The sequence below is a fragment of the Hyperolius riggenbachi genome, chromosome 12, assembly GCF_040937935.1.
Source record: "Hyperolius riggenbachi isolate aHypRig1 chromosome 12, aHypRig1.pri, whole genome shotgun sequence".
NCBI lineage: Eukaryota > Metazoa > Chordata > Amphibia > Anura > Hyperoliidae > Hyperolius > Hyperolius riggenbachi.
In genome coordinates this window covers 39,033,830-39,047,902 of record NC_090657.1, presented here as the reverse complement: position 1 = coordinate 39,047,902, position 14,073 = coordinate 39,033,830, and the positions used below count along the sequence as shown (strand labels likewise).

The following is a 14,073-nucleotide window of genomic DNA, read 5'->3' as shown; positions in this document are numbered from 1 at the left end:
TAATGTAGTAACGCAAAAGTGTGTTTTTATAATACGCTTCTGTGCACTTCCTGCTTGGCCAGATGAGGAATACTGCGTAGTAATGTGGTATTCTCCCAAAGGCCTGATCTTGGTGGCGGGGGCACCCTGCCTTTTTGCAGTGTGAAAGCGGTCTAAAGGGTGGACAGCTATGGAAAACGCATATGCGATTCTGCCTAGTGAGTTCCTACCTCCATACTACATGGAGGTGGTAAAATTGGTCAGCGATTAGCCAATTATAATTTAAAGTGTGTGTGTGTGTCCGTGTCCGGCTCAGATCTAAGCAAGATAACATTTTGTATTAGCTCAGAACCATTAGCATTATATTAAATATGTTGACTGGTCTGTCAGAAGGGTGGGGGATGGATGAATTTGGTAGGAGAGGTTTCAGGGGTGTGCAATGGGTGGAGCCAAGAAGTTTAATTACTACACAAAAAGGGATATCTACTAGGTAAGGCCACTAATGATACAAATTGTTTACAAACGATTCCTCATATGAATGATTGGAAATGATTGTTTGACACTACTAACAAAACTGGACAAAAATCTCATAACCAATCTGATCAGATTAATTGTATATGTATATATATTTTTTTTTAAGGATTCTGCCAATCTGATAAAACTGACTAGGAGATTTTTGTCTATTAGTGGTCCCAAGGTAGCATTTCCAATTGTTCATGTGAAGATTGTTTGTGAACAATAGTTTGGCAAATTGTACCATTAGTGGCCACCTTTTTTAAAGACTTCCTCATCTTCACTTAAAGGAATCTTCAGGCAAAAAAAAAAAAAATCAGCGTTACTCACCTGGGGCTTTCTCCAGCCCCTTGCAGCCGACTGCTCCACTCTCCGCTGCTGTCCAGGGCTCTCCACACAGTGCAGAACTACTGTGCCTGCCCAGTGCGCTGCGGACAACATGGCCATGATTGACAGCGACCCTTCATGCAGGTGCAGGAAGGATGACATCGAGGTCATTCTCTGCACTCTGCGGGGAGACCGGGATGGCAGCGGGGAGAGCAGATCAGTCGGTGTGGGACAGTCGGCTGCAAGGGGCTAGAGAAAGCCCCAGGTGAGTAACGCATTTTTTTTTTTTTTTTCCCTGATGATTCCTTTAAGTCAGATGGGATCAAAAACAATTTTTAATCCTTTGGGTGCCAATGTTCCTATTTCGAGTTATTTATCTTTTTTGTCTGTGTTGCATCTCCTCCAAATGGGGTTGAAATTTTTTCCAGTGCACAATTTGACGTGTATTTTGGTTTGCATGCAAGACTTTCTGCATAATCTTGTTCTCCTTATCCATCAGAAAGGCGTATGCTTGGCCTGAAATGTAATCTACAGCAGGAATATAACCCCAAACACACACTCAAATTGAGTAAGATGTATATTTAGCGCAATGTAGTTGTAACGATCGGTGTCAGCACGCAGAGAGAATCTAAATATCGGTGATCTGCAGTGTCACCAAGAATACAGATATATACCTGATTATTGATGATCTGCAGAATCACCGATAATACAGATATATTGCTAACCTCTGGACACCTGGATAATGTGAGTGTTTGGTGTAACGGTAGTACTTTGAGTATAGCACAGGAAATTAGAGACAGTATGGGCAATACAGCTCTAGAGAAAAGGAAACCTTCCAGTAGCCTGAGACTCCCCAAGGGGGGGAGCTCGAAGAAGGAAGGTCCAGAGAGTGAGTGACAATCAAGATAAATGTCAGAGTGATCTGGAGACTATCTCTTAATTTAATAGTAGAGATAGCTCTCGAGGTCGGGCAAGCCAGGTCGGCAACACACAGTCAGATAAGGTACATAGACAGAATGCTGATTCGGTATCCAAGGATAGCAAAGTTTGGCAACAGAGTATCAGATATGCGAGGTACCGAATCAGAGATCAGAGGAGTAGTCAGGAAAGCAATAAGTCATAACAGATATCAAACAATGCCTAGTCTGGGTATGAGGTCCTTGGTCTCTACACCCTGGAACTAGTCTGATGTATAACAGAATAACACAGGTTCCCTAGTCTGGGTGTGAGGTCCGTGGTCTCTACACCCTGGAACTGGTCTAAGCATAAACAGAATAACACAGGTTCCCTAGTCTGGGTGTGAGGTCCGTGGTCTCTACACCCTGGAACTGGTCTAAGCATAAACAGAATACAATACAAGTAATCTGGCTCAGTGTGAATTCCCAGGTCCACCTGGTTCAAACACACTGCAGGATCTGACTAAGGTCTGAGTGCTTTGCAACGGCAGACAACTTGTGACTGGCCAGCAGCAACTATATATAGTGTAGCGCTCTCTGGCGCCACCTCTAAGTGATGGACCAATAGAAACTTGCTCTGGCATCAGCTGAGGTCAGCTGGTCCCCTCTTGGCCGTCATAAAAGTTCAGCCTCTCAGTGCGCGCGCATTCCTAAACCTGTGTGAACTAACAGACTCAGCCACACCAGATGCACGCTGCTGTGTGCAAACCGCCGCGCTGGACGCGAAACCAGCCGCCTCGCTGTCAGTACATGCGGCAGCTTTTCCACGTTCTGCCATGTTACCAGATGCACGCCTCCGTGTGCACACCGCCGCGCTGGACGCGGAACCAGCCGCCTCGCTGTCAGTACATGCGGCGGCTTTTCCGCGTTCTGCCATGTTACCAGATGCACACCTCCGTGTGCACACCGCCGCGTTGGACGCGGAATCAGCCGCCTTGCTGTCAGAACGCGCGGCGGCCTTTCGGCGTTTTCGCACAGAAGTCCTAGAATTGATGGTATGGCCCCCACAGAGCCCTGATCTCCACATGGAGTGTGTCTGGAATAACATAGACAGAAGGATGTGAGGAAGCCTACAGCCACACACACCAACTTTTGATATAGATTTTTTTCATCTGTTCATTCAATGCTTTTTTATTGTTTTGATAAAAGTAAATGATACTTGCATTTTTGACAGCACTTTTTGTATGTATTTATGAAAATGTCTAAAATCTAGAATGATTAAGTTACAAATGCTAACATAATGTTTGTGTGTGTTTATATTATGCATGAGTACACAATGTGTATAGAATGTATAAACAATACATGTTTAATGTATGAATATAGATATACTATGTATACACAATACGTTTGTGTATATTTGTGTGTGTGTGTACTATGTGTACACAATACGTTAGTAAATTCTGTGTGTATACACAATACATGTGTGTATGTATACTTGATACATGTTAGTGTATCTTATGTGTTTATATACTATGTATACACACAAATGTTTGTACATGTATGTGTATATAGTATGAATACATAATGTTTGTATATAGTGTGTGTATATACTATACATACACAATACATATTTGTATATACTATGTAGTATGTATACACAATACATGTTTATATAATTATAAAATGTATTAATATAGTGTATATACACATTACATGTTGGCGTATATACAATACGTTTGTATATATTGTGAGTATAAACACATATTGCATGTAGTATGTATACTCAATACATGTCAGTGTATATTATGTGTGTATATACTATGTATACGCAATACGTCTTGGTGTATAGAATATGTATACGCAATACGTCTTGGTGTATAGACTACGTATTACGCAATACGTCTTGGTGTATAGACTACGTATTACGCAATACGTCTTGGTGTATAGACTACGTATTACGCAATACGTCTTGGTGTATAGACTACGTATTACGCAATACGTCTTGGTGTATAGACTACGTATTACGCAATACATCTTGGTGTATAGACTACGTATTACGCAACACGTCTTGGTGTATAGACTACGTATTACGCAACACGTCTTGGTGTATAGACTACGTATTACGCAACATGTCTTGGTGTATAGACTACGTATTACGCAACACGTCTTGGTGTATAGACTATGTATTACGCAACACGTCTTGGTGTATAGACTACGTATTACGCAACACGTCTTGGTGTATAGACTACGTATTACGCAATACGTCTTGGTGTATTTTGTGTGTTTATAGACTATGTATACACACAATACCTGTTTGTACATATGTGTATATACTATGAATACGCAATGTTTGTATATATTGTGTGTATATTCTATGCATACACAATGCATGTTTGTGTAATTATATAATGTATGTATGAATGAATATAGTGTGTATACTATGTATACAGTCCTGGCCAAAAGTTTTGACTGTCAAAAATATTTTTCACAAAGTTTGCTGCTAAACTGCTTTTAGCTCTTTGTTTCAGTTGTTTGTGATGTACTGAAATATAATTAGAGTCACTTCATACTTCAGGCTTTTATTGACAATTACATGAGATTTATGCAGAGTGTCAGTATTTGCAGTGTTGCCCCTTCTGTTTCAGGACCTCTGCAATGTGACTAGGCATGCTCTCGATCAACTTCTGGGTCAAATCTTGACAGCAACCCATTCTTTCATAATCACTTCTTTGAGTTTCTCTGAATTAGTTGGTTTTTGTTTGTCCACCCGCCTCTTGAGGAATGACCACAAGTTCTCAATGGGATTAAGATCTGGGGAGTTTCCAGGCCATGAACCCAAAATTTCAATGTTTTGGTCTCCGAGCCACTTCGTTATCACTTGCCTTATGACACGGTGCTCCATCGTGCTGGAAAATGCATTGTTCAACACCAAACTGTTGTTGGAAGAAGTTGCTGTTGGAGGGTGTTTTGGTACCATTCTTTATTCGTGTCTGTGTTTTTTGGCAAAATAGTGAGTGAGCCCACTCCCTTGGATGAGAAGCAACCCCACACATGAATGGTGTCCGTATGCTTTACTGTTGGCATGACACAGGACTGATGGTAGTGCTCACCTTTTTCTTCTGACAAGCCTTTTTTCAGATGCCCCGACAATTGGAAGGGGTCTTCATTGGAGAATATGACTTTGCACCAGTCATCAGCAGTCCAGTCACTATACTTTCTGCAGAAGATCAATCTGTCATTGATGATTTTTTTTATTTTTTTGGGGGGGAGAGAAGTGGCTTCTTTGCTGCCCTTCTTAACACCAGGCCATCTTCTAAAGTCATTACCTCACTGTGCATGCCGATACACTCACACCAGCCTGCTGCCATTCCTGAGCAACCTCTGCACTGGTTGCACTCCTATCCCACAGCTGAACCCTCTTTTGAAGACAATCCTGGACGCCCTGAAGCCTTCTTAACAAGAATTGAACCTCTTTTATTGAAGTTCTAGATGATCCTATAAATTGCTGATTTAGGTGCAATCGTAGTAGCCACAATATCCTTGCCTGTGAAGCCATTTTTATGCAACGTAATGATGGCTGCATGCGTTTCTTTGGTGGTCACTATGGTTAACGATGAAAGATCAATGATTTCAAGCATCACTCTCCTTTTTACATGTCAAGTCTGCCATTCTAACCCAATCAGCCTGACCTAATGATCTCCAGCCTTGTGCTCGTCAACATTCTCACCGGAGTTAACCAGACGATTACTGAAATGATCTCAGTAAGCAGGTGTTTTAATGACCGCAATGAAATACAGTGGGAAGGTTTTTTTGGGATTCTGTTAATTTTTATGGCAAAGGACTATGCAATTCATCTGACCACTCTTCATAACATTCTGGAGTATATGCAAATTGGTATTATAAAAACTTAAGCACCATCTTTTCTAATTTCCAATATTTTTGACAGTCTCAACTTTTGGCCAGGACTGTACACAATATGTTTGTATATATTGTGCGTATGTAGTATGTATACACAATACATGTTTGTATATATTGTGCGTAAGTATACTTAATACATGTTAGTGTGTGTACTATTCATACACAAAACGTTTGTATATTGTGTGTGTGTGTGTGTGTGTGTGTGTGTGTGTGTGTGTGTGTGTGTGTGTGTGTGTGTGTGTACACAATACATGATTTTATACATTGTGTATGTATACTCAATACATGTTAGTGTATACTATGTGTGTATATACTATGTATATGTCTACACAATGTTTCTATATTTTGTGTGTATATACAATACATGTTTGTATATATTTGTGAGTGTGTGTATATGTATATACTATGTAGATATGTTTGTATACACAATATGTTTGTACAGTATATAGTGTTTGTATATACAATATATATTGTATATCCTGAGTATACATAATACACGTTTGTATGACTCTATAATATGTATGTGTGTATGTATATACACATTTATTTCTATATTCAGTGTGTGTACACAGACCTGGCCAAAGGTTTTGAGACTGTCAAATATATGGGTTTTCACAAAGTTTGCTGCTAAACTGCTTTTAGATCTTTTGTTTCGGCTGTTTATTTGATGTACTGAAATATAATTATAAGCACTTAATAAGTATTTTTTTTTAAAGGCTTTTATTGACAATTACATTAGATGTATGCAAAGAGTCAGTATTTGCAGTGTTGGCCCTTCTTTTTCAGGACCTCTGCAATTCGACTGGGCATGCTCTCAATCAATTTCTGGGCCAAATCCTGACTGATGGCAACCCATTCTTTCATAATCACTTCTTTGAGTTTCTCTGAATTAGTTGGTTTTTGTTTGTCCACTGTCTTGAAGAATGACCACAAGTTCTCAATGGGATTAAGATCTGGGGATTTTCCAGGCCATGGATCCAAAATTTCAATGTTTTGGTCTCCGAGCCACTTTATAACTTGCCTTATGACACGGTGCGCCATCGTGCAGGAAAATGCATTGTTGTTCACCCAACTGTTGTTGGATTGTTGGAAGAAGATGCTGTTGGAGGGTGTTTTGGTACAATTTTTTTTTTTTTTTTTTTTTGTGTGGCTGTGTTTTTTGCAAAATATTAAGTGAGCCCACTCCCTTGGATGAGAAGCAACCCCACACGAATGGTCTCAGGATGCTTTACTGTTGGCATGACACAGGACTGTTGATAGCACTCACCTTTTTTCTTCTCCTGACAAGTCTTTTTCCAGATGCCCAAACAATTGGAAAGGGACTTCATTGGAGACTATGACTTTGCACCAGTCATCAGCAGTCCAGTCACCATACTTTCTGCAGAAGATCAATCTGTCCCTGATGTTTTTTTGGGAGATAAGTGGCTTCTTTGCTGCACTTGACACCAGGCCATCTTCCAAAATTCTTCACTTCACTGTGCATGCAGATGCGCTCACACCTGCCTGCTGCCATTCCTGAGCAATCTCTGCACTGGTTGCACTCAGATCCTGCAGCTGAAACCTCTTCAGGAGACAATCCTGGCACTTGCTGGACTTTCTTGGGTGCCCTGAAGCCTTCTTAACAAGAACAGAACCTCTTAAAGTTGTTGATTCTATAAATTGTTGATTTAGGTGCAATCTTAGTAACCACAATATCCTTGACTGTGTAGCCATTTTTATGCTATGCAATGATGGCTGCATGCGTTCCTTTGCTGGTCACCATAATTAACAATGGAAGGTCAATGATTTCAAGCATCACCCTCCTTTAACATGTCAAGCCTAATGACAGCCTAATGATCTCCAGCCTTGTGCTTATCAACATTCTCACCTGAGTTAATAAGACGATTACTGAAATGTTCTCAGCAGGTCCTTCAATGACAGCAATGAAATGTAGTGGAAACTAAAGGTTTTTTTTAGTTTTTTTGGGATTCAGTTACATTTTTGTTATTGCAACGGAGGCCAATGTAATTCATCTGAACACTCTTCATAACAGTATGGAGTATATGAACAGAACAGAACAGAACAGAACAGAACAGAACAGAACAGAACAGAACAGAACAGAACAGAACAGAACAGAACAGAACAGAACAGAACAGAACAGAACAGAACAGAACAGAACAGAACAGAACAGAACAGAACAGAACAGAACAGAACAGAACAGAACAGAACAGAACAGAACAGAACAGAACAGAACAGAACAGAACAGAACAGAACAGAACAGAACAGAACAGAACAGAACAGAACAGAACAGAACAGAACAGAACAGAACAGAACAGAACAGAACAGAACAGAACAGAACAGAACAGAACAGAACAGAACAGAACAGAACAGAACAGAACAGAACAGAACAGAACAGAACAGAACAGAACAGAACAGAACAGAACAGAACAGAACAGAACAGAACAGAACAGAACAGAACAGAACAGAACAGAACAGAACAGAACAGAACAGAACAGAACAGAACAGAACAGAACAGAACAGAACAGAACAGAACAGAACAGAACAGAACAGAACAGAACAGAACAGAACAGAACAGAACAGAACAGAACAGAACAGAACAGAACAGAACAGAACAGAACAGAACAGAACAGAACAGAACAGAACAGAACAGAACAGAACAGAACAGAACAGAACAGAACAGAACAGAACAGAACCTCTGGATGGGTGTAGAGTTAAGACAGGAAGCAGTAATGGCCTGGAGGTGCCTCGCCGGCCCCGGCTCGCGGTCCGCAGCGTCGGCACCCCAGGCCTGCGGCCTGGAGGTGCCTCGCCGGCCCCGGCTCGCGGTCCGCAGCGTCGGCACCCCAGGCCTGCGGCCTGGAGGTGCCTCGCCGGCCCCGGCTCGCGGTCCGCAGCGTCGGCACCCCAGGCCTGCGGCCTGGAGGTGCCTCGCCGGCCCCGGCTCGCGGTCCGCAGCGTCGGCACCCCAGGCCTGCGGCCTGGAGGTGCCTCGCCGGCCCCGGCTCGCGGTCCGCAGCGTCGGCACCCCAGGCCTGCGGCCTGGAGGTGCCTCGCCGGCCCCGGCTCGCGGTCCGCAGCGTCGGCACCCCAGGCCTGCGGCCTGGAGGTGCCTCGCCGGCCCCGGCTCGCGGTCCGCAGCGTCGGCACCCCAGGCCTGCGGCCTGGAGGTGCCTCGCCGGCCCCGGCTCGCGGTCCGCAGCGTCGGCACCCCAGGCCTGCGGCCTGGAGGTGCCTCGCCGGCCCCGGCTCGCGGTCCGCAGCGTCGGCACCCCAGGCCTGCGGCCTGGAGGTGCCTCGCCGGCCCCGGCTCGCGGTCCGCAGCGTCGGCACCCCAGGCCTGCGGCCTGGAGGTGCCTCGCCGGCCCCGGCTCGCGGTCCGCAGCGTCGGCACCCCAGGCCTGCGGCCTGGAGGTGCCTCGCCGGCCCCGGCTCGCGGTCCGCAGCGTCGGCACCCCAGGCCTGCGGCCTGGAGGTGCCTCGCCGGCCCCGGCTCGCGGTCCGCAGCGTCGGCACCCCAGGCCTGCGGCCTGGAGGTGCCTCGCCGGCCCCGGCTCGCGGTCCGCAGCGTCGGCACCCCAGGCCTGCGGCCTGGAGGTGCCTCGCCGGCCCCGGCTCGCGGTCCGCAGCGTCGGCACCCCAGGCCTGCGGCCTGGAGGTGCCTCGCCGGCCCCGGCTCGCGGTCCGCAGCGTCGGCACCCCAGGCCTGCGCATTTTCAGCATTCTAAAATGATGTGGAGAACTGCAGTGCATTTTTTTTTAACTCTTGGAGTGCTGTTGAGTAGACAGGTAGTGCATAAATAGGCTATTTTGTGCTTTCTGTTCAATTGAAATCTTTGCTTCCCAGTCTCTATTGCAGCTGCAGTAATGTCAATCTGCTGCTCCTCCCTCTTGCCATGGGATATCGGCCTCCATTGCTTGTCACTTGTGGTTCTCACCTCTCAATCTCTCAATTATACAAATCTCCTCCAGCCATGCTCCAGTGGGCCAGAGTCCGTCACATTGTTGTGATAGTTAGTACGGCATGGTCATATTAGTAAACAGTAATTACAGCCTGACTCACTGAACCACATGGCAGCAGCAGCCAGCTCTGCAAGGGCGAGTTCACATTGGGAGCACAAATTGTGAATTGATTTTGCGGCACAATTTAACGTTTTTACTGTGTTGTGAGTCCTGCTCAATAGAATGAGAATCACAGCACCCCCTATGCTAATGCCTATGAGATGTGGGAAAAAACTATGGATCCCAGCCTTACGCCAATTTTGGGGGGGAGGGAGCAATAACTATAGAAATAAATTAAAAAAACAATCACAACAGCTATCACAGACCACTAAAAGAAAGGCCTATTTGTGTGAAGAAATGGAGGTAAGATTCATTTAAGTTCTATGGCCCTGCCGTGAGCTGTTAAAGCAGCAGAGTGCAGAAGTGTGAAAAATTGCCTGGTTGCGAGGGAGGGTGTAAGCCTGTAGTCCTCAACTGGCTAAAATGTTTGCTTTTGATTCCCCCCCCCCCCCTCCAGTGGACTGTATCTGGGGTTTTGGACAGCTGTTCTCGGGATTTGGGATCAGCGCTGATGTCCTTGCAGTTGCATGTGGCTCAATAATCAGATGGAAGCGCATGAAGTGTGAAAGGGGCCGCATACTTCCTGTTGGCGTTTGGATGTGTTTGGAACTGAATAACCGCCTCTGTACGGTGCAGCTGCTGGCATTATTCTGACATCTGTAGCAGCCAATCAGGAGCCAGATCTGCCTGGCCAGGTTAGACTTCTGCAATGTGTGATGTGGAGGAGAATATATTCCTGTGATGGTGCTGTGCTCATACAGAGGTCATTCATCTGTAACTAGCAACATAATGGCGGCTCAGGAAAGCCTCTGTTCTGTGTGTTTAGGTGGGAGCCGTGAGCGTCTCTAGTGCAGAATCATCACGATGGTGGCAGACCGTGCTGAGCGAGAGGAAGATGGCAGCCCGGAGATTGTATCGAGTGGTAACATCTTGGGATCTTTTACGGAGAGCAAACAGACACAAGACCTGATTGTCAACCTGCAGATGTCCTGTATTGAGCCGGTGAGCAGAGAGGTGTGCGCAGAGGTTTAAAGGTGAGCGAAGCAGACTGCAAATCACTAGATCCATATGTGTGTGACTGCGGGACATAGTGAGTCCTGCTGATCCAGAATCTGTTTGGGGGTAGAGGTGGAGGGGGGATTGCTGGGGTCATTGAACTCTGCACTTGGGGATTAGGCAGGGGTAGGAGATGAGAAGCCTGTATGTCCCTTGTCTGAGTCTCACCATCCTCTCTTCTTTTATTGTAGTTATTATGGACAATTATCAGGAGCAGCCTCACCTTCTGGATCCACATCTAGGTAAGCTATTTTCAGAACCATAGACAATAGAGTAGGGGCCAGCAAGGCACCTCCAGGGCGCAGAGAAATGTTGCTAATGTTAATAAGTGTGAAGCCAGTTGACACTTCACTTTGTAAACAGATCACTTTGTGAACCTGTCAGGGCTGCTGTATCACGATCATGGCTTCAAAGTGATAGGTTCAGATCAGGGTCATGGCTACAGAGTCATTGCTTTAGATCAGGTTCATGGTGTCAGAACAGGGTCAGGACTCCAGTCAGTGGCTCAGATCAGTCATGCCGTTGAGTCGTGGGTTCAGATCAGGGGTGTGGCTCCAGAGTCATGGGTTCAGATCAGGATCATGGCTACTGAGTCATGGATTCAGATCAAGGTCATGGCGTCAGATCACGGTCATGGCTACCGAGTCATGGGTTCAGATCAAGGTCATGGCGTCTGTCATAGGTTCAGATCACGGTCATGGCTACCGAGTCATGGGTTCAGATCACGGTCATGGCTACCGAGTCATGGGTTCAGATCAAGGTCATGGCGTCTGTCATAGGTTCAGATCACGGTCATGGCTACCGAGTCATGGGTTCAGATCACGGTCATGGCTACAGAGTCATGGGTTCAGGTCAAAGTCATGGCGTCGTTCATGGGTTCAGATCAGGGTCATGGCTTCAGATCAGGGCTGTGGCATCAGTCATGGGTTTAGATCAGGATAATGGTGTTTAAATTTCGAACCAATTTCAGACTCTGATGCCTATTATAATTTGTATGTAATCAAAAGTAAACCCATTCAGTTATAAAGTTTTTATTATTACTATTTAGTATTTATATAGCTCCGACATCTTACGCAGAGCTGTACACAGTATATTGTCTTGTCCCTTAAAGAGGAATGTTAACCAAGGAATAAACTCCATTCCAGTCAGTAGCTGATACCCACTTTCCCATGAGAACTCTTTACCTTTTCTCTAATAGATCTTTGGGTAATGTCGATTACGGAGGCGCCCTTTGTTATACTGTTGTGCTTAGTTTTTGAACAATTTATATGGTAAGAATATAACGTCTTACCTGCAATGAATGACTCTCAAAATGATAAATAGATAGGACATTTATTGTGCACCTTAGACAACGCGTTTCGCGACTACACGTCGCTTCCTCAGGTCAAGTAATTGTGCTTTGAAAGAAAAAATTTCAGATGGCGCTCAGAATCACAAACAAATTACATACATACAACAATATATAAAAAAAAATATAAAAATATATATAAAAACCATGAACATATAAAATCCTAACATTTTAAATTACATGTGAAAATAACACATTTAGAGATTCACCCACATGAGGAATTCACCATTAATAAAAATAATTGACAATTAATATACAATAAACCTTAAGAGATTACCCCCACATACCACTCTTCAATCCCCCCCCCCCCCCCCCCAATGGTGAGCCCCAGAAGATCTTGGCCACCATCATGGCCACCGGAGCTCCCTCCCCGGATCTCCATCATGGCCACCGGAGCTCCCTCCCCATGCTTTTGCCAACCAGCCACACACAGCATGGCGGCGACTCTTTTCCTCCCTCCCTAGCCACTTCCAATATGGCGGACAGAGCCCCCTCCCCACATACGGACCAGCCAGCCACACACAATATGGCGGCGGCTCCGTCTTGTCCCGCAGGATGTGACGTAGGCTACTCCTACGTCACGTAGACCCGGAAATAGGCAAACACTATGCCACCATAATTAAACACCAGCAGCTCGTGCGCCCGTTATGGCGCCCAGGATTTCTGGATAGCAATTATTGGTAAGCCGCTTTCACTGCCCCCGCCTCCTCACATATAAGCATGCTCTTCTCCCCTTCCGGGCACTATTCAACTAACGTGGCGCAGCCATAAGTGAGTACTTTCTTCAATCACATAATTGGTACTCCTGAAACTTATAACATTACACAGTTGTCCCCTCTATATGCCTGAAATTCTCTGCCTTTCTAATGGCTCACATAATTAGAATTTAACTTGACATATTTGCAGATATACACATATGTATATGCACACACTTTCTCCATATATACTGCTCATTATGTAACACGCCCCGTGTTCTTAAGGTATTCCACCATTTTTTTTTTTTGTCTCTACTCCAGTGGTGCTCAGCAGAGCTCGAATATTCGAGTAGCTCGAATATTCGAGCTCTTTTTCAGCTATTCGAGCTCGGTATTCGAGCTCCGAATAGCTGGAGCTATTCGAATGGGCTATCCGAGTACACTCGAATAGCCCATTCACTATTCGAGCTATTCGAGCAACCCGGCGCTATTCGAGCTCGGTACCGAGCTCGAATAGCGTCATAGCCCAGATTGATGTCCTTAGAGCCAATCAGAGGGCTCCCAGGCCCTCTGACGGCAGCCAATCACAGAGGGGGACCCTGGCCAGCCCCTACCCTATAAATAGCGGCCGCCATGTTCCGTTTCTCCGTGCTTGCCTGAGACTTGTACAGAGAGAGAGTTGCTCCTTTGTGCTTTGGCTTAGCAAGAGCTCTATTGTGGTCATTTACCTAGCGTTTTTGCTCACATACACCTCCTATACACACCTATATTGTTGTTAGTTATTTAGACATTGTATTTTAGTTAGTAGCTTGTGTGTTATATTAGAGACAGGCAGCTGCTGCAAGCTTACAGGTTTAGGCCTCAGGGGGGCCTTGCCTCTGTGGGCAGCTGTCCTCTGTTTATTTCTCTCATCTATACCAGTATTTCTGCTGTCCTTTACTAATAGTATTGTAGTTATACTGTACTAGGAGTAGGACACTCACTGACTGTCACTGTTTATAGGCTACTAGCTAGCTCCTGCGTGTGTGCACTCACTCACTGTCTGTGTGTACACACACTCTATTTCCTTCTGATTACTGATAGATTATTGTTAGTTAGTTGTACTTACTTACTACTTACTCTTACTGTACCCGTAGGGACACTCACTGTCACTGTTCATATAGGCTACTAGCTCCTGCGTGTGCGCACTGCACTCACTGTCTGAGTGTACACACACAACACACACTCTATTTCCTTCTGATCGCTGATTGATTATCGTAATTAGTTAGTTGTACTTACTGTT

General features: G+C 45.0%; 1 protein-coding gene and 1 long non-coding RNA gene across 3 annotated transcripts in view; both read left to right on the top strand.

The window, feature by feature from the left end:
* Window positions 1-10,677, top strand: part of LOC137541109 (tubulin-specific chaperone D-like) — a 1,052,576-nt gene extending 1,041,899 nt beyond the window's left edge. For both annotated transcript variants that reach the window (XM_068262253.1, XM_068262252.1), the window contains exon 6: window positions 10,519-10,677. In XM_068262253.1, the coding sequence (XP_068118354.1) occupies window positions 10,519-10,662 (144 nt within the window). In that variant the 3' untranslated portion in view covers window positions 10,663-10,677. The remainder of the gene's footprint in view (window positions 1-10,518) is intronic.
* A 260-nt stretch (window positions 10,678-10,937) lies between these two features.
* Window positions 10,938-14,073, top strand: part of LOC137541950 (uncharacterized) — a 45,069-nt gene continuing 41,933 nt past the window's right edge. The window contains exon 1 of the long non-coding RNA XR_011025311.1: window positions 10,938-10,990. This is a non-coding gene — a long non-coding RNA (uncharacterized lncRNA). The remainder of the gene's footprint in view (window positions 10,991-14,073) is intronic.